General features: G+C 55.4%; 2 protein-coding genes across 7 annotated transcripts in view; one reads left to right on the forward strand and one right to left on the reverse strand.

The window, feature by feature from the left end:
- The window catches only part of USP40 (ubiquitin specific peptidase 40), a 72,637-nt gene extending 69,259 nt beyond the window's left edge, over nt 1-3,378 (forward strand). The window contains exon 33 of the mRNA XM_057503405.1: nt 3,242-3,378. Within this exon, the coding sequence (XP_057359388.1) occupies nt 3,242-3,344 (103 nt within the window). The 3' untranslated portion in view covers nt 3,345-3,378. The remainder of the gene's footprint in view (nt 1-3,241) is intronic.
- Nucleotides 3,367-26,485, reverse strand: part of DGKD (diacylglycerol kinase delta) — a 105,046-nt gene continuing 81,927 nt past the window's right edge. For 5 of the 6 annotated variants that reach the window (XM_036911581.2, XM_057503402.1, XM_057503404.1 and 2 more), the window contains 14 exons: nt 25,734-25,883; nt 24,857-24,985; nt 23,661-23,757; nt 21,003-21,113; nt 18,975-19,071; nt 18,705-18,812; nt 17,616-17,729; nt 16,456-16,590; nt 16,015-16,166; nt 14,203-14,491; nt 13,090-13,209; nt 7,016-7,133; nt 5,976-6,106; nt 3,367-5,401 (listed from right to left, as the gene is read on the reverse strand). In XM_036911581.2, the coding sequence (XP_036767476.2) occupies nt 5,312-5,401; nt 5,976-6,106; nt 7,016-7,133; nt 13,090-13,209; nt 14,203-14,491; nt 16,015-16,166; nt 16,456-16,590; nt 17,616-17,729; nt 18,705-18,812; nt 18,975-19,071; nt 21,003-21,113; nt 23,661-23,757; nt 24,857-24,985; nt 25,734-25,883 (1,841 nt within the window). In that variant the 3' untranslated portion in view covers nt 3,367-5,311. The remainder of the gene's footprint in view (nt 5,402-5,975; nt 6,107-7,015; nt 7,134-13,089; nt 13,210-14,202; nt 14,492-16,014; nt 16,167-16,455; nt 16,591-17,615; nt 17,730-18,704; nt 18,813-18,974; nt 19,072-21,002; nt 21,114-23,660; nt 23,758-24,856; nt 24,986-25,733; nt 25,884-26,485) is intronic. The other variant, XM_057503400.1, reaches the window with a different exon arrangement.

Below are 26,485 nucleotides of genomic sequence, written 5' to 3' on the forward strand. Positions count from 1 at the left end.
CACAAAACATGCGTTCACCTGTGACATTTTTCCGGCAGAGGGGCACACGGGAGTCCCCAAGAATCCAAAAGTCCAGCTCCAGAGGGGTGGGCTTCCCTCTGGGCCAGACCTAACTGTGCGGCCCCCTCACCCCGCCCGGACCAGAGCACAGGCAGTTCCTCCGCTCTGGCCACAGGCACGCGCTGTCTGGAGCGTCCCAAGTGTACTGCGAGTGAGCTTGCCCGGGGAAGTTCCCCGCACTTCACGGAGGGCAGTGGAGCGGCGAGAGTGGTCCACACAGACGCCATGTCCCTTGGCCCTCCAGCTGCCCCAGTTCCCGCCGGCCCCGCCCCGCCCCGCCCCAGGGGAGCAGCCTCTCGCCTGGTGGCGCTGTCATCGCCGCTTGCAGACTGTTTCAGCCAGGACTCTTCCCTGGCTGGTGACTGAACCCTGCGCAGGTGGCCGGGCCGCAGTGGCTCCAGGCCCGCGGCAGGAATGAGAAAGGCACAGTCCTGCGAGTTTAAGGAAACACTCCGGGAGTCTCAGTTAATACACGTCTTTGGCCAGAACCGCGTCACGTCACCCAGGTCTGCTGCAGAGGCCCTGGAGAATGTGGTCACACTGCTTCCCCCAGGCGGTGCGGGGCTTCTCGGGGCGTGGAGAACTGACGTTTAAAAGCGTCTAGCAGTGGCTCCCACGAATGCCAGGATTTGAGCTTCTAACACTGCGACTTAGGTTACATAACACAGGGCCAGAACTGGGGCGAGGTGAGGCCGTGAGCACAAGACATACAGGCACCCAAACACTCAGTGATCAAGATCCATTTTCAATACAATATTTTTAGAAATTAAAGTGCAGGGAAGTACACAGTGAACAAAATACAAATATTTTAAAGACAGGGTCCACACAAGTTAGTAGTCACGCAAGCTTATTTCCTTCAGGAGAAACCTGAACTTGCATTTGGCAAGCAGCCAACAAAAGTTGTATCTACAACCTGCTGTGGCCGAGTCCATCCGCAGGCGCTGCCGCAGTGGAGTGGCGAAGGGGAGCCGTCCATTCCATGCAGCCTGCGGGGCGGTGAGCGGGGAAGGGGGCGGGGGAGGCGGTCAGAACTGTTTCCCCTGCACAGGCCCCCCGCCCCATGGCCCAATAGCCCAGCCACCCTGGGTCATGTAGTGTAGACACAGCCAGGAGCCTGTGGCACAGACCAGAGCGGAAGGGACTGAAGCCACCAGGGGTGAGGTGATGGCACCAGGGACATTGGGGCTGAGAGCAACCCCTGCGTCTCAGCCATCAGCCTCCAGGGGCAACTTCAGCGCCCCAGCCAGCAGGTGCAGGACGCGGGGGGCAAGGTTGGCGCCCCAGCTGGCAGGTGCAGGACGCGGGGGGCAAGGTTGGCGCCCCAGCCGGCAGGTGCAAGACGCAGGGGGGCAAGGTCGGCGCCCCAGCCGGCAGGTGCAGGTCGCGGGGGACAAGGTCGGCGCCCCAGCCGGCAGGTGCCAGCCACGGTGGCAGAGGGCACACTGCTGACCAGACAGCACCAAGGGGCAGCTTGGGGCACAAGGGCCCCCTTCCTCTCCCGCCTTGCTAACACCTGGAAACCATCCAAACGAGGAAGGTGGGGCAAGGTGGGTGTTACCTGAGGGACTTCCGTAAGGAGACCTCGTGCCCCCTGGGGGACCAAGAGCAGGGACAGGAGGAGCACCACCCACGGCCACCCACCTTCCCCGACGGCACAGCCCAGCCCCGCACTGAGACGTGGCCACATCCCTCCGGTGTTTTCTAAGTGCTACGTCCAGGCTGGCGCAGGAGGCTCCGAGCTCCCCCCACCCACCCACCCCACGCTGCCCCACACAGCCCACATCCCCGAGTAGCAGCCAGGGTCCCCACATGCCTGAAACACACCTGCCCTCAACTTTTCAGTTCAAGCCATTACATTTGGGGTCGAGCAGTAAGCAGCGAAGTCCTACCCCGACTCACGATTCCCGTCGGATGAGATCGAGTTTGATCTGCTCAGAGTGCGCGCTGTGAGGATCACTTAACAGCAAACGCTTCAGAAAAATAAGGCCCACTGCTTGCATCCCCCGTTCCCCTCTGGGTCGGCATCTGCCTGCCCTCACCTCCTGCCTGCGTGGAGCCCAGCCCCATCCGAGGTGCCCACCCTGGGGCAGAGGAGAGGGAGGCTGGCCGCCGGCCCTCCCCAGACCTGCCCCTGCTCATCTAGGTGCTACCAGCAGGCAGCTAGGGCCAGGATGCCTGCATGTGACACGGCCCTACTTCCTCACCTGTCATGGGAGCTGAGCCTGATGTCAGGCCTAGGACACGGGTTAGCACGTAAGATACGATCTCTGGTGCCCACCTGCCCCATGCTTTCATCTCTGCCACCTGTCAGCTGTGTGACATGGGACAAGTTGTGAACCTCTCTGAGCCTATTTGCTCATCTGTAAAATATCCACTTGGTAGGACTGTTAGGAGGAATAGATGAGTTAACATGTAAAGTACTTAGGCCAGCACCTGGCATAAAGTCTTGCAAATGTACATGAGCATTGTGAGCAATCATCACCGGCGTGGGCCTTTTCTGCGCACAAGTGGGTTTTGTCATGGGTGCGTGATGCTATTCTAGAGTGTGAGACCTTGGGGAGATCAGAGGCCAGGGCTTCTGAAAAGGTTCCTTTTATCTCAGGAAGAGACGAAGAGACAAGTACACACACCTTACCCCAGGCATGGTCATGTTTGGAAGATGGCTGGAATGGTAGCGGCCATCTTGTAACCACGAGGCCTGATCCTGGATGGCCTCATGGAGGAAGGGCGGGGCGTACACCAGGACAAAACTGGGGCTCTGTTAAGGAAAGAAGGAACAGAAAGCCACTGGGGAAGCAACTGACATGTCCAAGGCCCACGCATCCCGTTTGTACACTGATTTCTGATATTCCATGATTCCAGGCCCCAACCCTCACCCCAGGAAACAGACGACAAAGTGACCTTGAGCTTGGAGATGCAACTCCCTTGGGAAAAAGATACTATGACTAAAAACAAGATAGGAGGAGAGCTTCTGGTCTGCAGTTTTACATAAAAGATCTAGGAGGGTTAGAATGTTAGGTAAAGTGGCCCAGCCTCAGGAGACTGGACCCAGGCTGCGTGGGAATTAAGTCTGAGACGCTCAGTCACCCAGTGCCCCGCCTTCTTGCTGAGGTTTTAATTCAACAGATTCTAGAAGCCACACCCTGAAAATAAAACAACGCCATTCTGTTTTGCTTTTCAGCCACCACCAATTCAACTTATTTTTAGCAGTGGAGAAACACAATTCTGAACCCAGTTTGGAAAGATTTTGGCGACAAGTATTTTATGTCAAAGCACAGGAATGACGACAAATCTGACAACACAACATCAAAAACAGGCTTGTTTTATTTATACACAGAACAACTTATTTACAACCCCAGATGTGGATATGTACATAGCAACACAGGAGGCATTTGCTTCCATGGTGGGCACTGTATAAATTAGAATCATAAATATGAGGGGTAAGCCCCACCCGAGGGCACAAAACCTTTTCTCCAAGACTCCAGGATCCTTCCTTCCTCTTCCCACGCTGGCAGGACCATGAGACGCCCCCAGAACCAGGGGCAACGTCCAGCCCCCAGCAGGGGACTGGGGCGGGCAGAAGAGCAGCCCCACACGTGCAGCAACAGAGACCACAAGGAGCCGAGCGCGCCGGCCCTTCCCGACAGCCGCATGCAGCACTCTGGTTTATTCCCTTCGCTTCTAACTTAACTAGAATTACAAAAATTATTTTACGTAAACAGTGTTGCTTTCATTACTGACAACATATTAATTTTAAGCACCACGCTTGACCCAAACCTAGGGGGCTCCTGGCCAGGGAGGACACTGCCGCGCTCTCACCCGTGCTCTCGCTAGTCCGGCGCTTGCTCGGGGAACTGAGAGCCCCCAGCGCCCCCAGCACAGAGCAGACCCGTTCTGGGGCCACGGGCACGGGTCTTCATGATCTTCCCCAGCCTGTTCTACTTGGAAATCGATTTCTGGAGGCTAGATGGTCTCCCTCCACCTGCCGGCTGCAACGGGGGTTGTGTTAGGAAAAGGCGATGCACGGCTGCCCGGGGCCCCTCCACGGGGCAGCGAGCGCGCACACGGGGCACAAGACGGCCAAAAACCAACCCCACTGCTCCACACGCGGGGCGGGGGCCTCCGCCCGAGCCTTGGGCCAGGAAGAGACGCCAAGGGGGGGCACCCCCAAACCACAGGCAGGGGCCTGCCCGGGCACATGCCACTAAGGCGGCCAGCAGAGGGGTCTGCGGAGCTGATGGCAGGTAAATGGTGCTCGGCTGAGCCCCACAGGGAGCCCCGCTACAGGGAGCCTCCGAGGACGCCCTCAGCACCTCCTGCCCAGCGCCTCCCACGGGCAAATGGGGTGAAGCAAACCAGAGGGTGGGGTGGCGGCCCGGGCGGTGCAGGTGCCCCTCACCCAGGGCTGCGTCAAGAACCCCTCTCCAGGCGGGGCTGCATGTCCCTGCAAGCTTCGGCCATCACAGGGCGGAGGGGAGGGCACGGGGTGGGGGGGCACAGCAGCATGGGCGGGGGGCCCGGTCCCTCACCGCCTCCAGCAGCCAGAGCCGAGAAGCCACCCGCAGGGCCAGGGGCAGAGGACGGCCCTCGGACGGCTGCACGCCGGGGAGGAGGCACCACCGGGGTGGGGGGCGGGGGGGCGAGCGGGCCCCGGGGGCTTCCTCTCGGAAACGCTGCACCGCTGCAGACACCGTCCCGCACAGCCCCCCCAGTATCCTGGGGACAGCGCGCCGCGCCCCCATGTCCACAGCTCAGGAGGCGGGGGCGCAACCTCTGACCGAGGGCCGCAGGCCACAGGCGGGGGTCTCCCCAGCCCCGGGGCCGCCCGCCCGAGGGGCAGCCAGCTTTCCTTCTCTCCACGTCAGACCAAAATGACCAGGGCCGGGAACGCCGCCGCCAGGGAGGGCAGGGCCATGGTAAGGGCCTCGCTGATGAGGGTCACCAGCAGCTGGCGCACCACCAAAGGGCCCGGGGGCCGTGCGTGTGGCCCGGTGGCCGGCTGGGCAGGCGGCACAGTCCTGGGGGCAGACGGCAGCAGCAGGCTGACCCCCGACGCCAGGCTGGAGACGGCGCGGTCCCCAAGGTAGCTGCGGTGCTGTGTCAGGCCCGGAGCTGCCGCGGTGGGGTGCCTGGGGGGCGTCCTGTCGCGGGCAGAGGGGTAGCACCAGGAGAAGGGACGGGGGCGCCGCGGCAGCGTCCCCCGGGCCTCAGTCGCGGGCAGGGCAGAGCACGCAGGCCGAGAGGGCCGAGGCTAGGCCTCGGTGGCAGGGGAGCTCCGGCTCAGGTCCTTGATGCCACACAGGATCCTCTTCATGTGGCCCACCTTGGTCACGCCAAGGTCCTGCAACGAGAGGACAGCACCCTGATGCCGGGGAGCGCGGCCGGGGCCACCGACCTTCCTACTGGCCTGGTGCACACCAACGCGGGGGACACGGAACGGCCACATGACGTGGAGACAGTGTCAATCACAACCCAGCAGGAGCGCCCTCGAGTTTCTTATTTCAGCAAGGGCACCTTGAGCAAGACAGAAGAACACGGGCCAGGGAGGGGACAGAGGAGGGGAGGGCAGGGCAGGAGAGGGGAGGTGCGGCCAGCAGCCCAGCCTCCTGACCGAATGGGACCCTGTGGCCAGAGGGACGGCGCATGCGGCTGTCCCACCAAGCGCTCCCCAGCCGACTCAACAGGGTGGCTTCTGCCAGCAGGGTTTTTGATGTTGAAGTGGCTCGTTGCCCAGCCGGCAGAGGCAAGGGCCCCATCACTCCGCTGTGTTTGCCGTGAGTGGGGGCATCACTGTCGAGGCAGGCGGCCTGGCACCGCCCCACACCACCCCGGCGCTGGGCGGGGGCGGGCCGGGGGCGGGGACAAAGAGCGAGCGCGGAGGGGCCCGCGCAGGTCCCGGGAGAAGCCGGAAGTACCTTGAGGTCCCTCCGCTCCAGGTGCAGGAGCTCAGAGCCCCGGATGTCGTGCCGCGTGAAGATGTCCTTATACTCACACAGACTGAGGTGCTCCAGCCAGGAGGCAACCTCCTCTGTGCCCCAGAGGTGAACTGTCGGAGACGGAGAAGCACCAGTGCAGTGAGTGCCCAGAGCCCAGCGCGAGGCAGGGGGCCACCAGCGCCCCAGCAGCCACACCTGATACCCCAGAAGCGGCTCCCAGGCGCCCCAGCAGCCACACAACCCCAAGCAGTGCAAAGCAGCCAGGAGCCACCCACTCTCAAGGGGCTTGGGCTGTAGCAGCTGCTGTCCATCCCTGCGGGTCGGCCATCAGCCTTCTGGACATTTCCGCAGTGTCCCAGGAGGGACCAGACGCCACCAAATAGGAGGGAAATGCCCGTCTGCACAGCTGAAGCCAGCTCTCCCTCCGCCTTCGAGGGTTCATTTCACTCGGGCCCCAGCAGGGAGGGAGGCATGCAGAGACCTCACTGGGTCAGAGACACCATCAAAAGAAACCCAATTTCTGCACAAACATGCAAAGAAAAATCAAATGGAGCTGCCCTTACTGGCAGCCACCAGCAGCCCCAATCCAGGCTTGGGGCCCCTGGCACCTGAGGGTGCTGCGGACAGCCGTACTCAGGAGCGGCACTTCAGATTCAAGCCCCAAATTACTGACCCAAAGGAAAAATATCCTTTAGTGCCACCTGCTGTTGATTTAACCACCCACAATCACTGGCGGCCGGTTCCCAGCCCGAGTGTGAGCGTGTCTCTGAGAGTCGTCACCTCTGCTGTCCTGTCCCCACCCCGCGCCCCGCGTAGGCAGGCAGGCGGCTCAGTGGCTGCCCACCCTGAGTGCACGGGGAGGGAGACCAGGGAGTGGCAATGGCCAGCGCCCCACAGCTACAGGCAGACGCCCTGGCAGGCCGGGCCAGGGCTGCCCAGGGCCCACGAGGGGAGCGCGCCAGGCCAGGCCCGCACGGCGCTGGGCAGGACGGCGGGAAGGGCAGCGGGAGGGCAGGTACCCGGGGCTGCCAGGCTGCTGCTCGCCTCTCGGTTCTTGTTGTTCTTTTCCTTCTTAAACTTGGTCACCAGGCGGAACTTGCCGCTGCGGCTGCGTTTGGAAAGATCCAACATCACATTCTGGCGGGTGGAAGCGAGAAACGGAGGATCAGAGCCGAATTCGGCCAGGCCTCGGCCGCGTCGCCATCAGAGGGCAGGGGCTAGGAAAGGCGCGCGTTCCCTGGGTCATTTATCCTTGTGTTTTCCCTCATTTTTAGTCTTCTATCTATTGATTTCTAATGCCTTTTAAGAGTGGTTTCACAGTCTATTTTCATATTGCATTTTTTCATTTTATGACGTGCGTTTCTGATGCGATTAAAAAGCTCTGTGAATACTATCAGCCCTGTTGTGGGAAGACTACTCGGTAAGCTATGTGCCCCCCAATTTCCCAGGACGGAGCTAGAAGCTGACCAGCGCTCTGAGTAAAAACACAGCTTTTCCTGTACTTTGCAGTCTTTCTCTGGAATCTTCTCCTTGAGGCAGAATCATCGAGGCAGGGGTGTAAGAGGGCCTTGGGTCCCTGCGTCCCCCCTCAGTAGCCACACCGCCCCCCAGCAGTGCAGGGACCTGGCAGGGCTAACAGGGCCCCCTCCCAGGGGGGTGTGGACCTCCTCTGACTGCAGCCCCGCAGAAGCTAGGTCAGGCGTCTCCAGCGATACGAAGTGTTCGCACACACAAACCTGTGTATGCCAACCACCCCAACCCCCATTTGCAAAAAAAAAACATAATCCCCTGATCTTTCAGGTGTGCCAGTCTCCTCCCCCAGGGTCCTATCTGCCAACATCCCCACAAACCCGCAAGGATAGGCTGCAGCTTCATGACTCCTCCAGGTCTGACCGGGCACTTGTGGTCACACTGAAAAAAACTCCATAGGAACTTTCACTGGAATTGCACCACCCAGAGTTGGGAAAGAAAGGGCATCTCTGGAATGTGCTCCTCTGTGCCACTCAATCTTCTTATGCTTGTTACAGCCCTCCTCGTGGGTTTATCCAAGGCATGTGTTTTAGGTTTTCTACTATGAGGGAGGGCTGCGAAATGATATTGGCCATCAACAATTTTGAGTATTCACGTAACTTATTTTTATAAATTTCTTATACTTGGCAAAATTGCCAACTATTGATTCTAATAGCTGCTCCCAGAGGCCATCGCAGCCTCAACAAGCTAGCACCTGCCTGTCAGGGAGGCGGGGGGCAGTGTGGGCAGTGCGGGGTACATACTCTCTGACATAATCCAAGCAAAATCCTATTCCTGACTTTGTAATTTTTTTTAAATGCATACATGAGCATTACATTTATTTCTAACTTAATATGGGTATTTTCATTAACTCGTAGGATGGATAGACTAACTCAATGAGGCTGATTATCAACATGTTATCTTATTTCGTCTACCCTGCCTTTTAAAATAAGCAAATTTCAGACACCAAAGTGTCCCACTCATGAATACTCCACTATGCAACTTGAAAAGACAAGAATACTTTTTAAACCATAATACAGCACCGTTATCACACTCAACACTACCAAGAATCCATTCCTTCCTGATGAGTTCACACGCATCACATCTCTGCAGTCAGAGGCTTACATTCCTCCATGTCTTCTGGCCTCAGAACCCTGAGGCAGCCCCCCGGGACACTGGGCTTGTCTTGTCTGCAGGGCCTGGGTCTGCGTGTGAGGCGGCCCCCACCTGACTGGCCTCAACCCTCTCCACCCCCCGACAGGGAGGAGACAGACAGGCTGAGAGGGGCCTTTGGGGCTGAAGATGTCCTGGGTGACGGGTGCATTCATCAGCTGCCCAAATCTAGGTGTTCCCCAGAGACACAGAACGCCTTTTACTCCTTCTGTAATTTCCAGCTGGAATTTTTTTTATAAAGAACTTCTTTCATCAACTCTATGACTTTTATACATTTACTGATACTACTGAATTTTGGAATCAGATGTGCTAGTTTTAAAAATAACTGTTTGAAACTTCTGGAGATCTGTTTTCACAACAGCATGAATGCAAATAACACTCCCGAACTGTACACCTAAAAATTACAAAGGTGGTACATTTTACACTTTTTACCAAAATTTTTAAAAATGAACTAGAATGCTGGCCATCCTTTTGGAGGCTCAATACTGTTTCTTGTATCTGGAAACCACACATTCCTTGCTATTTTTCCTATGGAAGCAATATTTAGGGTACTTTTCCAAGGTGTTCTGTGGGTGCTTTTTTTAAATGACTTCAGATTTAATCTATGTAATTTGAAATTTTCTTGAAAAAGTTTCATCAAGATTTTTAAATGTATCAGCATTTCTCTGAATGTAACTTATTTTCTTATCTACTGCTATATTCCCTTTATCACTTCATTTTGTTCATTTTTTCCTTGATGATGTTTGCTAGAGGGTAGTTTATTTTTCTTTACTTTCAAAGACCTAGCTCAAAGACTTACCACTTTTTTTTGCTTTCAAATAAATGATTCCTATTTTTATGCCAGTAGAAACATACACCATCCCCTCCAAGGCCCCTCGGCCCTTTGTGCCTCATCCCCATCTCTTAACCTGGGCCAGGGTCCCAGAGGGTGGATGCTCCAAGCTGTAAGGCAGCCAGCAGAGGAGGCTGGAGAAGTCGGGGGCCCAAGCAAGGCCCAGGAGCAAGCTTCCTGCTCTGCCTAGCTGGCGCTATAGGGTTTCTGATTTTTGCAAATAAACCTCCACTCAGGCACCATTTGCGCCACTCCCACCAGCTACGGCAAAACCAATGCACATCCAGGAACTCTTAAAACCAGAGCCACTAGACACGGCGGCTTAGAGGACCCACTGGGGCAGACATCCTGGGGGCCTCGCATGGATTTGTCTGTCTTCTGCGGCACATCAACAGCATTTGGTGGCTTATTTCTAAAACATTTTGAGGCTTAAAGCACTGCAGCTATAATCCCTGTTCCATGGGCTTTTAGGACTAAGACCAGAAAGGTCCAAACAAACACGCTGGTTGGTCACCCTGCAGCCTGGGCAGGCTGCGGACCTCCCGCTGCGGCAGCTGCCGGCAGCGCATGAACAGAGGAAACCCTGGCTGTCCCTGTGTCTTCAGAGGGCATCCGCGTGCAGGGGGAAGCCGCCCATCCCGGGCAGGCAGGGCGCCGGGGGCGGCCGCTGACAGCCCGCCGGGTTTCTGCTCCGAGTCCCTACCTCAGGTCTCCCCGCAGCCCAGAGCCGGCTTTAAACATCGCCAAGCCACACCGGACTGGCACTTCAACGAAACACAGTAAGGCAAGTTACTGGAAAAAGGAAACTTTTAAAAGGACATACAAAATACAAACCTCAATGTTCTGAATGTAAAATAAAATTTCTCTGTCAGTTGCTTTAATTTTTCTAAACTCTTCCTCTCAATTTCTATAATGGTACTAGTGTTTCCTGCTGTCAGGAGCTGGTCTAGCCTATACTCAACATTTTGAAAATGTCCTACGGGCAACAGAAAAGAGAGCATATTCCCCCCTTTATAGAGCATAAAATTCTCCTTATAGAAAAACAGGATATATATTTGTATATATTCTATTATACACGCCTTTTCAATTTTGCTCAAATGCTGTGATACAGTGCATGTAATTGATCATGGACTGTGTGATGGCTCACGCTACAATTTAGTTTTCACTTCATATTCTTTGTGCCTGTAAATCAAAATTAAAATTTGGGGGGTAGTCACTAAAAGAATAGAGAACATATTGACCCTTAAACAACATGGGTTTGAACTGTGCAGAGCCAGTTCAAAATGAACTGCGGATTTTTTTCAGTAAATATATTGAAAACTTTTTTGGAAACTCCCAACAATTTGAAAAATCATTTTCTCTAGCTTATTGTAAGAATACCACACATAAATACATATAACGTACCAAATATGTGTTGATCAACTCTTTATGTTATTGCTAAGGCTTCCAGTCAACAATAGGTTAATAGTAAAGTTTTAGGGGGATCAAAACTTAGAGGTGGATTTTCAACTGTGCTGGGGGTTAGTGACCCGAACCCCTGTATTGTTCAAGAGTCAACTGTACTTCCAAACCAGTAGAGCACAAACAAAATTATGTGGGAGGAAAGAGAGACTCATCGCTCAAAAAGGAGGAAAAGAAAGTGGGAAAAATACAAAGCACAAAACATGGTAAAAATATATCTAAATATACGAGTAATCAGGCTGCTGTAATTAAAGCACAGCATACCACAGTGGAGAAAAATCCAGCATTTAGCAATATGTTATTTATAAGAGAGACAATTCCAATAAAGCTTGAAGATAAAAGTATGAAAAAGAAAATACCAAACAAGTGGACTTGAAAATAAAAATACAAATTATTAAAGGTCTTTACATAATGGTAAAACCTACATATACCTGATAACACAGCCTCAAGATAAGATAAAGCAAAAACACAAAACCACAAAGATAAATTGAGACATCTACTTTGTAGTCAGAGTTCAATAGTAATTGCTAGATCAAGAAGACAAAAACAAATTTTATTATAAAATCATATTTTACCAACATAAAGTGATCTTTATCATTTACTGTCTTAATTATGCAATTCTATTTTTTTTTTTTGAGAGGGCATCTCTCATATTTATTGATCATATGGTTGTTAACAACAATAAAATTTATGCAATTCTATTTTTATATTAGTGTGGCTCCTTTGGTTTTTTTTAATTGTGTTTTCTTAATCTTTCTGTGTCATAAGTCTTTATTGGAGGTATGGGAGAGAAAACTGGGCTCTTATGATAAGACTTCTTTTCTAACACAATCTGATGATAATGGCTTTTAAGAGTGGAAGCTCTGTTGTTTCTATTTTCTTAATTTTATGCTGTTAGCTACATATTCACTAGCTCCTTATTTTCTTTTGCCATACAGATCACATTGTGTTTTTGTCTTCTGCAATGCTTTGGAAAGACATAAGTCTTCAATTCTACTAGAAACTACCTAAAAGTTTTTAAAAACATTACTGACCCTACATTCACCCAATTGTCAGCCAAGAACCCCTCCTTCCACCATAGGGTAAGGAATTTAATGTGCTTTCCTCCCTCTGTCCCTGTCTTCGTCCCAGACTCCCTACCTCACTGTCCAGTCTACAGGTTCCAATAATTTAATCTGGAATTATGGGGCTAGGTTACTGTTACATTTGTTGAACACTTCATATATCGTTATTTTAGAAACTTTCTTTTAAATGAAAACCTTATAATTAACCAATTTTGATAAGCTTGGCCTGACCCTATAACCCAAAGTCCTGTTCTTAAGTTACTGAGGTTTGTTGCTTGGCTAAGAGGGCCTCAAGTCCATTTTCCAGGCAGGGTTTGCACCTGTCTACAAATGCCGTGTGTTCGGGGAAGACATGGACGTGGCTGCCCTGCTCTGCATCCTCACCGTGCGGCCTACAGATTCCAACCAACGAGGCTGGTGGCCGGGCACCCAGTGTGCGGCACGCAGCAGGTCTTTTATCTCGTGAGCCTGTGTTACCCTCTGGTGACCTTTTCTCCTGGCACTTGGGGGGGAAGGCAGTCTAGGCTTTGCCTTTGGCCAGGTGCTACCGTAAAGACTGAGCATCCAATGAGCTCCTCTCCTGGGCTCCCCTGCCTGTGCGCCTGCTGCACATCCAGCTACTGGAACCGTGGCAGGCGGATACATGGAAGAAAAGCATGGCTGTGAGTCCACACCACCTCCATCCCTGCCAGCAGCGGCCTCCAGGGAAGCTGCCACTTATCCTGCCGACGTGTCCCTGGGCTAAGGCACACATGGGGCTGGGCTCCGCCTGCCGTCTATGTACTCCCTGGCTGGCCAGGCCGCACAGTTTGTCCCCATCTGCCCCATTCAGCAAGGACTGCTCTTGATGCCGGCTCCCGGCTCCCTCCTGCCCGCTAGTCTGTCTCGTGCTTGGAAGCATTTTAAGAGACAAGTCTCAAGACGCCATACTACGGCTGCAAGACTGACACCATCCTAATCCCAAATCTGCGCAGAGCACACTAACCGCAGGCACCAAAGGGAGAGAGAGCAGTGTGCCCAGGGCACCCGAGCTGGGGGGCCGGGACCCGCGTACCTCGTCATCACCGGGCTCCAGGGGCGGGCCCAGCCAGGGCGTGTCTGCCAGCTTCCGGAGCTGCTGGTCCATCTCAGTGAGAGCAGCCCCAAGCCGCTCCTTCTGTGGGGGGTCCAACTGCTGCTCCAGGCGGGGAGGAAAGAGACACAGCAGTTGTCAGCAGCGAGGAGTGAGGGCCCAGCATAGCCCCCGGCCGGCCCAGCGCAGACCGCTGCAGAGGCGGAGCGCACCCTACAGGACCTCCCAAGGAGACGCAATCACAGAGCGCCAGCGCAGGGGCCACGCTCAGAACCCCCCTTCTGAGACGCATCAAGGTGGGAATCAACTCCTGTCATAAATAATGCAGTAAACCCAGCTTATCTGAAAATGACATCAGCAGGGCTGACACCTTCCCTGCTTCACTCTTTTTTTAATTAAAGTATTGCTGATACACAATCTTATACTGGTTTCAAGTATACAAGAGTGTTCAGCAGTCACCCGTATCATTAAATCCTCACCCCCACTAGTGCAGTTACTATTTGTCAACATAGGAAGATTACAGATTCCCTGACTGTATTCTCCATGCTCTACTACTATTCCCGTGACCAACTTCTGTTATGATTGAGAAATTTTGTGCCCCTCTGTCCCCATCACCCACCCCAACCCCTCCCCCCGGTAACCATCAGTCACTTCTATCTAAGACTCTCAACTGCTGTTTTGTTCATTTTGTTTTGTTTTTAGATTCCACATGTAAGTGAAATTATATGGTATTTGTCTTTCTCTGTCTGGCTTATTTCACTTAGCATAACACCCTCTAGATCCATCTATGTTGTTGCAAATGGCAGGATTTCTTTCTTTTTTATGGCTGAATAATATTCCGTTGTGTATATGTACCAAATCTTCTTCATCTACACCAACAAAGGCGCTCCTGTCCACAGTCTCTGACAAGCTGGGGATGACACTGAGATGTGGCCAGAAGGCTCACCAGCCAGTGGTCAGACCAGATGACCTCTGAGACCCGTTCCGACACTGAGTCCCGAATTCTTAAGGCCAGAAATTCTGGACTAACGTGTGCCACCCTTTGTGCACCAATAGTCACTTCACGCCCAGCAGGAGCCTGGCCTCTCAGCTCACCAGGGCCATCTTGCCGGCCAGCAGCAGCTCCGTCTCACTGCGCAGAGCTTTGATGTTATTCACCATTTCCAGGACAAAGCTGCAGTTCAGCCCCTGAGAGGAACCTGAAGAGGCTCCATGCAGCAGCCCCGAGGGCCCCAGGAGTCCGGAGGAGGAAGACCTGAGCGGCGCAGGCACCTCCGCGGCTCTGGCCCTGCTGTACACGCGGTCCATGGACTTGGAGCTGGCATTCACAGCGTGGGCGAGCTCCTGCTCCACGCCCCGATGGCACTGGGCTATCTCCCGGATACTAGCGAGCAAGAGAAACAGGGGCTCCTCAGGTCGGGTGAAGGGGGCCTGTAAGGTTCCTCCCTCAACACAAGCCCAGGTTAAGCCAAGGTTAAGCCCAGAGGGCTTGGTTTGATCATAATAACCAGCACAGGATGACCTTACTGATTATTTCCTGACGAATGGCAAACAAAAGATCTTAAACAAGAAATCTAACATAAAAATCTTAAGTTTTTCTAGCAACTTGATCCTGCAAGAAAATGCCCAAAATGAAACTTAACACCCTGTCAAATGGCAAGCTGGTAAACAGCCCAGTTTATAGGCCTGCTGCATGGTGGCCCTGACCCTTCCCTGTTAAGGGGGCTGTGCCTGCCCTGCTAAGTGAAAATGATAGGACCCTCCCAAGCGGGACAATCCTGGCTTAAAAAAGGCTCAGACCCTGGGACACAGCCCCAGGCACTAGCCTCTTGCCCAAGGGAGCCACCCAAATATAAGGCAGTGACAGGGTTGGACACGGAGGGTGGGGGCAGCAGGGGCAGGCAGAGAGCGCAGTCAGGGCAACTGGGTGGGGAGCGACATGCCCTGGCCCCAGGGAAAACGGGGGATTGCCGATGGACTTCAAACAAGGCAAGGACACAGCATGTTCACCTTCCCGGCAGGCCACCAGGATGCCACTGGCTTTGTGGGGACAAGAGTGAAGATGGGAGGCAGCTAGAAGCTGGTTGCACAGCAATGAATTGGGTAAATAAGAAGTCAGGTGTGGTTACTGATTTGGTTGGATGGGGGGACAGAGGTGGAGCCGACCACATGCGACGGAGAACACAGGGACGTGCTCTTGGGGAAGGACATGGAGCCAGAGGGACGCGCTGAGCCGGAAATGCCTACTGGCTGCCCGTGAGAGCTCCCAGCCTACTGGCCGAGGGCCTGGTGCCTGGGGAGAAGGTGTGGCAAGAAGAGCCTAGAAGGGCAGGCAGATCCCCAAACCTCCAGGACCACAGTGCCCCTGGCAAGGGCAGATGACGAGGAGGCCAGGAGGAAGCAAGGGGGCTGGTCAGGGGGTGAGGGCGCACCAGGAGGTGGCAAAACAACCGGGCAGCATTTGAAGAGGGTGATCGGATGTGGCAACTGAGAGGGCAAAGGTCGGTCACAGGCTGAGCATGACCCTCCCAGATGGGCGGGCAGAGCTGTGAACACTGCTGCAAGGTCAAAGCTGCTCTCTGGGATGGTAAAGGAGGCAGCAAGTGAAATATTCTTAGGAATGCAGGATAGGTATTCAAATCTGAGCTGGCTCTCAAAACGCCTGTGGGTTTTAAGCTTCCAGCTACAGAAACCCCACACGAGCTCTCAAAGACCTAAGCCTCTCAAAGTGGACCTAACCAAAGTGCAGGGTGAGCAAAACCCCCAGCCTCGTGACGGGACCGACTGGCACGCAGGACCCAAGTGAAGCTCCACGCCTGCGCGCGGCAATGGAGGCGGAGCCCCGAGGCTGGCAGGGCCCAGGGCTGCAGGGGCGCAGGCTGACCGTGCAGGCGGCCAAGAGCCCACCTGTGGATGAGGGCTCCTGCCGCCTGCCCGAACTGGTCCATCTGGGTGGCCTCTTCCTCGGACAGGATCTCCGGGTGCAGAGAGCAAGATGGGGGGCGCAGCAGCTCGCACTTCTGCTTGTCCTCCCAGGACTTGAGGGTGCTCTCGAAGGCCTAGGGCACAGGGACTCGGCATCAACACCTCCCGCGCCTCAGAGGCAAGCTCACGCTAACAACGACCATCACCGGGTCACCAGCAGGGCAACCCGAAACGGAGACACAGAGGTCTTCTGTGCACTGTGGGGGGGGAATGGTCCTCCACGTTACAGCCCTGTTCACTAGCCTTGGCGACAAAAATAAACTCCTAGGAAACCCAGCTCCAGGTCTTCTCGCAGAATATTGCACGTGTGCCCCGGGCAAGCGCGGCGCCCTCTCTCTGGGTCCCCGCAGGCAGCCTTCTCACCCGATCTCTTGTGAGCGTCTGGGCCCGGTTCTTATGGATAATCCGAATGTATCCCGGGGGCTGGACCCAGGCCTCTCCGTCCACCTGCACAGGCACGCCCTCATCTCCCAGGATGGAAATCTTCACCGTGCGACACTGCGGGAACAGCTGAGCCATTACTCATGCACCGCGCTGAGCCTAGGATCCTCAAAGAGCCGCCTCGGCGCTGTGGGAGCCTCCCATCCTTGCGCTCCGGCCGGTGCCAGGTGACCTCTAGGGTGCCCACAGCCAACCGCCTCTGCGGTCAGCTCAGCCCGCCCTGCCACCCCTCGCGCAGCACTGCGTCTGGGACCGGCAGTGAGAAGTCAGTGCTCAGGCATGAGCCCAGGAGGGCAGCGGGGAGATCAAGACCACCAAGGGCCGCTGGGTCCCTGGGCCCGCGCCAACACTCCCAGCCAGAACAGAGCACATGCCCAACAAGTGGTTAATGACACGCCATTCCTCTCTTTGACAAAAACTACTGCAGAAGAGTTAAAATTGAAAAATCGAAGCAGCAGCCTATGGAGACAGTCTGGGGCAGGAATCACTGGATGATCACAGCCTGGGGTGCAGGTGAGCTGTGCGGTCAGCACCCCCCACCCGCCTACTCTGTGTGCCGTAAGAACACCACCTTCCCAGCCCTACTGACAGGCAGGCCCTTCCCAATCCATTGCAAGAAGTCCTGGGGAAGCCTAGGCCCCATCTCCCCTCTCCAGCTGGGCCTTAGAAGGGCCCACAGGTCACATTCACTCGGCCTCCATTCCCAAACTCAGGCTCCACTTCCGAAAGCTGAAGGCACTGGGCCGGGTTCAGTGGGGACCTGTCTCATCCCACCCCCCTCCCAGGAGGGCCGGGACACAGCCGCTACCACAGGGAGAGCCGGCACAGGGAACTCAGGCTGGGTTCAAGTTGGCCCTAGTTCGGAAGGACTGGTTTTTAACTGTCAAATGCAGCAGGTGAAAAAGGGCTCTCAAGCAGGAGGAGGGACCAGTGGCCATCCTCCTGGTGACCCCTGGCCGGCTCTGCACCAGGGTCACATTTATCAAGGACTACAGTTCTGGGCCAGGCTCTGCCCCTCCAAGCCTGTGAGCCAGGCTGCCTCCCAGGCTCCCCCACCCCGCCTGCAGGGCCATGGCCAGTACCTGGGCAATTCGGTGATGCTGCAGCTTAATGACACGGGACACAGCCATCTGCATACTGCCAAACACAGCGACCACCTCCAAGATCTTATCATCGAATGACGGAGCTGTGAACGTCTGCAAGGGCCCACGTCAGAGCTGACCGCTGCTCTAACTCCTGCGAGCATTCCCCTACCTGCACTCTTCTCACTTGGGGCTGCCGTACTGGTGAGACACAGGGCCCGGGGCATCCTCGCTGCAGCAGCAGGGTAAGGGGAATACGCCACTACGCGGCTTCTAGTACTGACCCTGAAACCGGCTGCCTGGGATCAAATCCTGCAGCTGCCACTTTAAAGCCATGGGACCCTGGGCAAGTTACTTAATTAAAATTCTCTCTTCCTCAGTTGTAAAATGGGGATAATACTGGTATATTCCCAGGAGGTTCTTATGAGGAACGTGCACAGTACTTAGAACAGCGACAGCATGTAGTAAGTATGCAAATGCAACTAGAGTCAACTATCTTTCTTAGCGATTCCGTACAAAGGAAGTCACACCCCCAGTTAAAACCTACTAAGGCCTCCCACAGTTCTTGGCACAGACTCCAAACTTCGTCCCGGGCTTATGCAACCCCATTCTGACTACTAACTTACGTTAGCTCTAACTGCTCTGCACTCCACACGCTGCACATGGCCCTCGGAGAGCTTCCTCTGTGCACCACGCCCTCTCGCCACCACACCTTCACACACGCTGTTCCCTCTGCCGGGAGCAGCCTCCCCAGCTTCCCCTCCCCACCCCCAACTCCATGTGACCTGGTCAACCCCAAGGCTCCCTGCAGATCTCAGCGTAGATGTCTCCTCCTAGAAGCCTTCTCAGCTCCCACATCACACCAGTTCCTCTGATCACATCTGTCCTTCCCAGAGGCCCTTCTTGTGAATGGGGGACCCTGCCTCATTCTCTACTGTCCCCCCACGGCCAGCACAAGGGAGGTATCCCACCCATCCCTCCACGTCACACCAGGTGGGCCAGGATGCCCCATCAGGGTCGAAGTGGCTGACACTCCAGGTACCCACGCCCTGAGCCTGGGCCCACACCATCCAGCACCCTCATACGTACATCATCTTCCTTGGTGCCCCCCCAGAAGTTGGTCCCTCCAGCATAGCTGGGAATGTTGAGGACAGCAATTCCCTGGAGACTGGGGAGTGGGATGGGGCGCCCGTCACACTGAGCAGCAGAAAGGCAGGAAAAGGAGAAGATGCACGGTGTCACCCGGGCCCTTCCACAGCAGGGCTCTCACCGAGGGAGCCACAGGGCCCAGGGGGTCTGTGCACCGTGAGGACGCCGGGCAGCCCCGCCCCCCGCGGCCACGGGAGGCCCCGTGCTCACCTCCAGCAGGACCTTCTGCTCCAGGTTCCTGTAGGTTCGGTGCAGCAGCTCTTTGGTGCCGAGAACACCGTACCACATCATGTTCTTGGTCCTGCTCCTGGAGACGGAGAGCAAAGGCCGACGTGAGCCCCGGCTTGCTTTGTACACTCACCTCCTTTCCGCAGGGGGGATCTGAGCACAAGGCGGCCTGGCTCAGCACCCTCCTAACAGCGGGCTCCCACATAACGGAGCCTGTTCTTATAGTGCATCTATGTAAGATACACTTAAAGAGGCAGATTTAGTGACAGGAAGTTCTGCTAAAAAGTAACATTCTCAAGAAAGTAATCCTGCCCTGAAAGGCAAAAAGTTGCCATTACAGAACTTCACAAAAAACCTATAAATCATTATTTTTTCCAGCTATAAAAAATTATGCTTACCATAGAAAATTTGGCAAGTGCAGAACAAAGGAGGAACTAATCTCGCTGACTCCCGTGCGTGTCTGTGCTGCCGAGCACGCTGCAGTGTATTTCCTTACTCTTTTCCGGGTACTTCATTTAAAGAGCAATGAAGCTTCCAGCCTCCTCAGACGGGTCACTTTGCCCTGCACGCTGTGCCCTGAGGTGTGGCCGAGCACAGCGGGGCATTTCCCTACGGCACTTGCCACATAATCCCTCTCACTGGACCCAGCCTGCTCTCCTCCATGAGCTCTATAAATGACATGGCAGTGGCCCCCCCTGTACACACCTCTTTGCCCACATTGCTAATTACTTCTTTAGGACAGATTTGTAGAAATGGAATTTTTCTGAAGAGACCTTTTTAAAGCTCTCGATAACAAATTCAAGATTATGTATCAAGGTCCCAAGGTTGGAAAATTATATTATACATGCCCTGTTTTCATCTATTTTACTCTGCTAAATTATGCGTTTTAATGCCTTTTCCAGTTATATCTGAACTAAGAGGGATGTTTTTAAATGACTCGGGCTCACCAGCAAGTGCATGTGTAATGGGGACGCCCCTGGGGACGCTGAGCCACCTTCCCCCACTCAGGAGACCCAGAACCCAGAGACTGTTGGAGATCCTAAGCTTGTTTTTGTTTTCCTAGAATTCCAATGGCACAGACCCTGGGTGATCACCAGGGCAACCCTCAGATGTGAGTGGGACACCTCCCAGGCAGCTCCCCTCCAAGAGACAAGGGCACCACGTGGGGGGACATGGACAAGACGCCAAATGGGCAGGTCTGCAGGCTGTCCTGGGCCAATGGCCACTCTCTGGCCAAACCCACAGAGGCCTCCCCTCCCCCTCACTCCCCTAGGACGCCAGAGCTGAGCAGTCTCTCTCCTCAGGGTGACTGTGGGGAAGGGCCGGGTGGGAGAGGTTAACCCCACTTCACTCCTCGTGTTTCCACAGAGGGGGTTTCCCCTGCAGCCCAGAGGGCACCTTCCGAGTCTCTCCATCCTCTCTCTGCGCAAGAAGACTGAGGAGATGGCAATCTAAGGAAAGGAACTGAACACCCCCAGCAAAAGCCCTCGGGGGCCTCTCCTGTGGCTGTCTTGCTGTGAGGCGTGCGCTCTCAGGGGCTTCGTGGGGCGAGCCCTGCCTGCACCATGGAGCTGCCTGCTCTGCCTGCGCCTGGGGTGGGGCCGGCTGACATGGGGACAGACACCCAGACTGGCTGACCAAGGTTGCTGGGGACGCACAGTAACTTCCAAGCGCACTGTCCTTACAGCGTCATCACAGACTTGCAACTTAAGAGACTCAGCCCATTCCAACTGACTGCAGTGACTGGTTTCTCCCCTTGCATTTGCCCCAACCTGGCCGGGCCTAGGGGTGCAACCCCCGCCAGGGCTGGCATCCTGGACACCCACCTGCTTCCTCCCCCACCTCAGGAAAACACTTCCCCTCCAGACAAGGCCCTCCGGCTGTGTGTCTTCTGCCTCAGCACTCCGCACGCCCTTTACCCACCGACTCCACACACCGCCCACCAGCTGGAGGGAGACAGGAGGGCGGGGGAGGGGGGAAGAAGGGGGGTGCCCACGAGTCCCCGCCCACCTGCACTTCTCGGGGTGCTCGTCGCGCTTGTTGTTGAAGTCCAGGGATATCTTCGCGTCCAGGCCGATGCCGAAGTAATTGTTCATGACACACTTCTCAGTATAATACTCTCTGCAAAGCAGGGTTCCAACCAATTAAAAACCCTACTTAGCAGCTTTTCCTCCCAGCCTGCCAGCCTCTAAGCACCTCCACCTGAGGGCAAGACGCACAGCACCTTTTTTTTTTTTGGTAGAAGCTTTGCAACAGAATTCACACAGCCACAAAGTTACCCGCCTGAAACGCACGCTCATCACACAGTCATGTAACTGTCACTAATGCTAACTTCTCATCAGCTCAGGGAAGCCCATGCCCTTCAGCCAGCGGCCCCCACCCCTCCCAGCCCCGGCAACCACTGATCTGCTTGCCAGCTCCATGGATGTGCCTGTTGTTGGAATCACAGGACAGCGCCCTCTGCATCTGCGCCTTCCACTGAGCACAGGTTTTCAGGGCTCATCCATGCTCAGTACTTTATCCCTGTTCTAGGCCGAGTAACCCTCCACTGTAGGGCTACACTGATTTCACTTTTCCCCCATCAGTTGATGGACACCCGGGTTGTTTGACTTTTGGGCCACTGTCTGCAAACAGCTGAACACACACTTTAGCATGAACACATTGCGATTTCTCTTGGGCACGTCTGCAGGAGTGGAGCTGCCAGGCCGCGGGGAAGCTCTGGGTCTTGAGGCATTGCCAGCCTGTCTTCCAAAGTGGCTGTGCTGCCTCACGTCCCTCGCCAGCAACGTCCACCCTGGTGCTGCCCAGGCCCCATCAAAGCAGTCTCCAAATCTGAGAACATCCACCTCGGCCTTCCCTTTCCTGAGCCCACCACTGACAAGACCCATTCATTCCAGCATCTCCTGCCCAGCTGGCAGTCCTGCCCCTGCAGCGGACCTGGCGGCTGGCAAAGCCTCGCCCAGCCCTGCCGTACTGCTACAGGAGCCGGACACCCGTTCCCATGGCTGCAGGGGCGGCACCCGTGCGCTGTCAGCCTGGTTTCCAGCAGTGCGGGTGGGTAAAGGGAGGGGTGATCCTTCACCAGAGGAAGCAGCAAGGAAACAGGCATGTAGACGGTCCCAGCGGAAGACCCCACACAAACACGACAGACTGTCAGGCTCAGGAATACCGCCTGGGTCGGAACTCAGCTCCACTGTAGGCGCACCGGCTTTGCAGCCTTATGTGAAAAGAAATCCCCACGTGTACGTGCGCTTGTGACACACCTCAACCAAGCGTCAGCAGCCGAGTAAGAGCAACGCTCTGGGACAGAACTGTTTTCCGAGCTGAAGTCCACATGCTGACCAGTGTTTACAGGTCCTAGGAAAAGGGTGGGACCCAGCCCAGAAAAACAGCACAGGCACAAAGGAAGAAGCTGGGAAGGCCGGGCACAGGCCGCTGGGAGGCGGGGAGGGCCCAGCCCCAGGAGGCCACTGTAGGCAAAGGCAGGGGGACCCAAGCCCCAGAGCTGCCGGCACAGACCCTGTGCTGGGGGCAGCTCTCGTCTCATCCCCGTCTGAAGGGGAGACCCACAGCCTGAGCTGCCAGACATGGAATTCCAATCTCTCAGATGAAGGAGACAAACGAAGCCTCCAGTTTAGGAGGCCCGTGGGTGCGGCTCACAGAAGGCCACAGCTCTGGCCTTGCTGAAGCAAACCCCACCAGGAAGGGCCAGGACCATAGCCCCAGCCAGGCCCAGGAAGGGGTGGGCCCGGGGGCGGCCAGTGCGAGGAGCAGACAGACCCCAGCAGTGTCCAGCCCGGGACGAGGGCGCTGAGATGTGCAGGCAGGCCAGCACCTGGCAGCAGGTGCCTGCACAGAGGCCGCTGTCTTGCACACAGTGGGGCAGAGGCTGTCGCTGTGTGCTTTCAGCTCCACCTTCCCAAACCACAGCCTCTGTGAACCTCGTGGTTCTCACTGTTACTCTCCCCTACCACGCCTGTTAACAAATTGTCACCAGCTTCTGGCTGCCAACTTGCTATCAGTCAGCAGGAAGGAAAATCTAGAAGACTGGGTTTTCGAAATGCCATTTGTCTGCACCACGGCCTCTCTATACACAGATGCCACTGACCCACTGCACAGACGTCCTCGCTGCCGCAGAAACTGGGGGAGGACGCGGCGTGAGGAGCACAGCACAGTTGGAGCGTTCTTCCCTACGAGTCTAAACCAGGGCAGTATCTCCCGGGACCACAGAGGAGCTTCCAGCCCCAGCATCCTGACTCTGCAGCCCCAACGAGGGGGAGCAGCAGACTGCAAGAGGGGCACAGACTGTGGGGAAGAGGCGGCAACACGGGGCCAGCCAAGGACACTGGCGAGTGAGCACAGAGAACACACGCAAAGCTCTGAACCCACTGAAAACTCAGAACAGGAGGCATGTCCAGGTGCCACTGATGCGTGCCCACTGCAGGAACCTGGGAATGAGCCGCGACAGGCTGCACCCGTCACAGGAAGTACCCAACCCCACTCTTTAGCTGAGGCTTCAGGATTCCTAGGTTTTCCTTATCAGCAAACACCAACTGGAAGAGGATCGCCTAGTCGACTGTTCATGGATTTCTCTAGTTAATTCCAAACACTTTCTGTGCTCTGGCCAGATTTTAACAATATGCCTACTTGGTTTACCCCCATACTCACAGGTTTTCGGGTTCGGAGTTAAAGGGGTCAGCATTAATTAATAAGCGACTGATGACTGACCCTCCAGGCAAAGACCCAGACATCCCAGCCCGAACATCTGGAGAGAGGAAGAGGAAGACACAGGGCTGTCGGGGGCTCCTCATGCAGAGAAGCTCCCGTCTTTGAGGCTGAAGGACATGTAGTCTTCACAACACTGTAATTAAATGTGTCTGAAATAATGCATAAACATGTCCAAATTCTGACAATTAATAGTCTCAGGTCAAAAATCACCATCATAAATCCATGATCATGGAGCAAAAATAAACAAACTGGGTGGCAGAAACCAACACCTCTGAGACATAATGAACACTGCTCCCAAAGGCGGCCCTCATCTCTGCAGGGGGCCCCACCGAGTGACCTCCGAGGGCGCACTTCGTAGCTGTTTCATGAGAAGCGAGAAAAGATCAAGGAGTACCCCAGGCGACCAGAACCCCAGGTTCCTGCACCAATTTGGACATTTTAAATCATAACATCGAGGCAGAGATGGAGCCCTGCTTTTGAACATCATGCCAGTCCATCCCCTCGGGTTAATGCCCTAGGCACTGATTAACCAAACACATCTCCCGAGCCACATTTCCCAAGGACTTCTGCAATTTTCTATCTACTCAGTGAAGATTCACCTAGAAATTGACAAATCACTTATTGGAGCAGACGGTGGGAGAAGTACAAGGGTCACGGGGCTGAAACTGCTGATAGGACTCCCCTGACTTGCTCCAGAGATCCTCGAGGCCTCCTGGGCCAGGCGGGGCACATGCCGCACCGTCTGCTAGAAATAACGGGGTGATGGCACTGGCTCCCCAGCACGACCCTCCCTTTCCACTCCAGAGAACTCCTACATACCCTTCAGCACCCAGCTTGAGTACTACCTCCGCAGTGAGGTGTTCCTGGCCCCCCACCACAAACCCACCCTCCTTCCCCCATGGAATTTGGGTGCCATCTGCCCTTTGTAATAAATAAGGGTACTTTTCATACTATAACTTTGAAGCTCTATCTTTCCCACGGACCTATAAACTCTTGGAGGACAAGGACCAGTCTCATTCATTCCCACACACCCAGTGCCAGGCGAGCGACAGGCCCTGGGCCTCACTGGCCGGCAGGTCACCGTCCCCTGCTCCCCCGCCACCGCCATGGCCCTGCCCACCTGTGGGGACACTCACTGGGGAACAGGATCTTGGTGTTCAGTGCTGGCAGGCCGTCCCGGTTTCCTGACTGGGCTGGAAGAGAGGCAGAACTGCCCAGTGACAGACTTCCTTTGCTTATCAGCTTCTCACATGGGGATTTGGACACTATGAAAACAGAACAGAAAGCCAGAGACTGTCTAAAATAGGACACTACTGACTACTGGGCGAGTTCATCAGACAAATGACCAGGTGGAAGGGCCGAGGGAGGTGAGGGTTGGTTGAAAACCACGGTCAGCACCAGGGAGGGCACGCGAGACAAATAAGGAGGCCCAGAGAGAGGGGAGGAGGAATGAGGCGGGGCAGAGAGGCATCAGGTTTGCATGCAGGCCACTGAGGGCGCTCGGCTGGGCAGAGGAGGCTGAGGCAGCAATGGGGCAGCTCACCCCAGATCACAGCCAGGGCTGTGGGTGTCTGTGCGCAGGCAGAGTGGAGCTCTGGGAGGTAACGACCGTGGAGTGAGCGCTTAGGCAGGTACCTCCCAGGGCCTGTGCAGGTCAGGCAGGGAGGGAGCACCTCTGCACAGCAGGCACATGCACTGGGTGGGGAACGGGGGTGAGCGCTCCCAGGTGGCTCTGCACACAGCGCTGGCTGGCTGCAGCCAGCAGACCCTGAGTCCTGCTGGGCCTGAGCTGCTGCTTCTGGGGGAAGCACACTCCTCAGCAGCGAGGCTCTGGCCACAGACCACACATATCAGGTGGTGCACAGGAACAGGCCGTGTGTTCACGACTTCCTATACCAACAAGTGGCCAAAGCATTTATGAAAAAGCATCCTAAAACCTCCGAGGCAAGCTTTCTGGTGCTGCAAAACCAAAAGGCCTGGCTGCAGTCCTGGGGTCGCCAAGGCCGATGATACCTTTGCGGAGGCTCCTGCTCTTGGCAGCCCCGCAGCTCTCGCTGTGGCACACTCTGTTGTCCGACCTCAGGTCCCTTTTCTCCTCTGACGCAGACAGACCTAAGACGAAGCCCTCCTGTTCTTGGGTCTGGGCGTTCTGCTCGTCGACAGCTGTGCAAGGGAAGGACGTCTGCAGCTGAGCACAGGGCGCCAGGCCCACAGGTCATACCCTGCAGATGAGCACCTGCTGACACGACCCCCTGCCCCGTCTCACGCTGGATTTTTCTTCCAATGGCCTCTCAGCTGAAGGCTGAGACCCCGAAGCTCCCACCCTGCTCCACCCTTCTCCATGGTCAGCACCCTGCAAGTGCAGCAGGCATCCGGGCCTCCATGCCAACAGGCGGGGGACCAAGGACAGCCAAGAGGCCCTAGACCTGGAGAGAAGGTGAGTGACTGATGGCATGAGGGCAGAACAGCCCAGGACGGACATGACGGCCCCACCTGACCATCAGCTAGGAGACGGGTGGGCAGGAGGGGTCACGACCTTGTTATTCTCACTCCCATACATAGCAGGTCCCTCTGCTCAGTGGAAAGGTGGGGGCTGGCAAAAGGCCTGGGGCACGTGGAGTGGGTATGAAATGGTTTCTGAGGGTGATGGGAGAGAAGACAGACCAAGACCGACAAGAGAAAAACCTGCTGAGGAGGGAAATGAGGGCCCGAGGGCTGGAGGCAAAGAGGTGCGCAGATCAATGTGGTTTGTAGGAAAAGGGAGG

The sequence above is a fragment of the Manis pentadactyla genome, chromosome 6 (genome assembly GCF_030020395.1).
Source record: "Manis pentadactyla isolate mManPen7 chromosome 6, mManPen7.hap1, whole genome shotgun sequence".
Classification (NCBI taxonomy): domain Eukaryota; kingdom Metazoa; phylum Chordata; class Mammalia; order Pholidota; family Manidae; genus Manis; species Manis pentadactyla.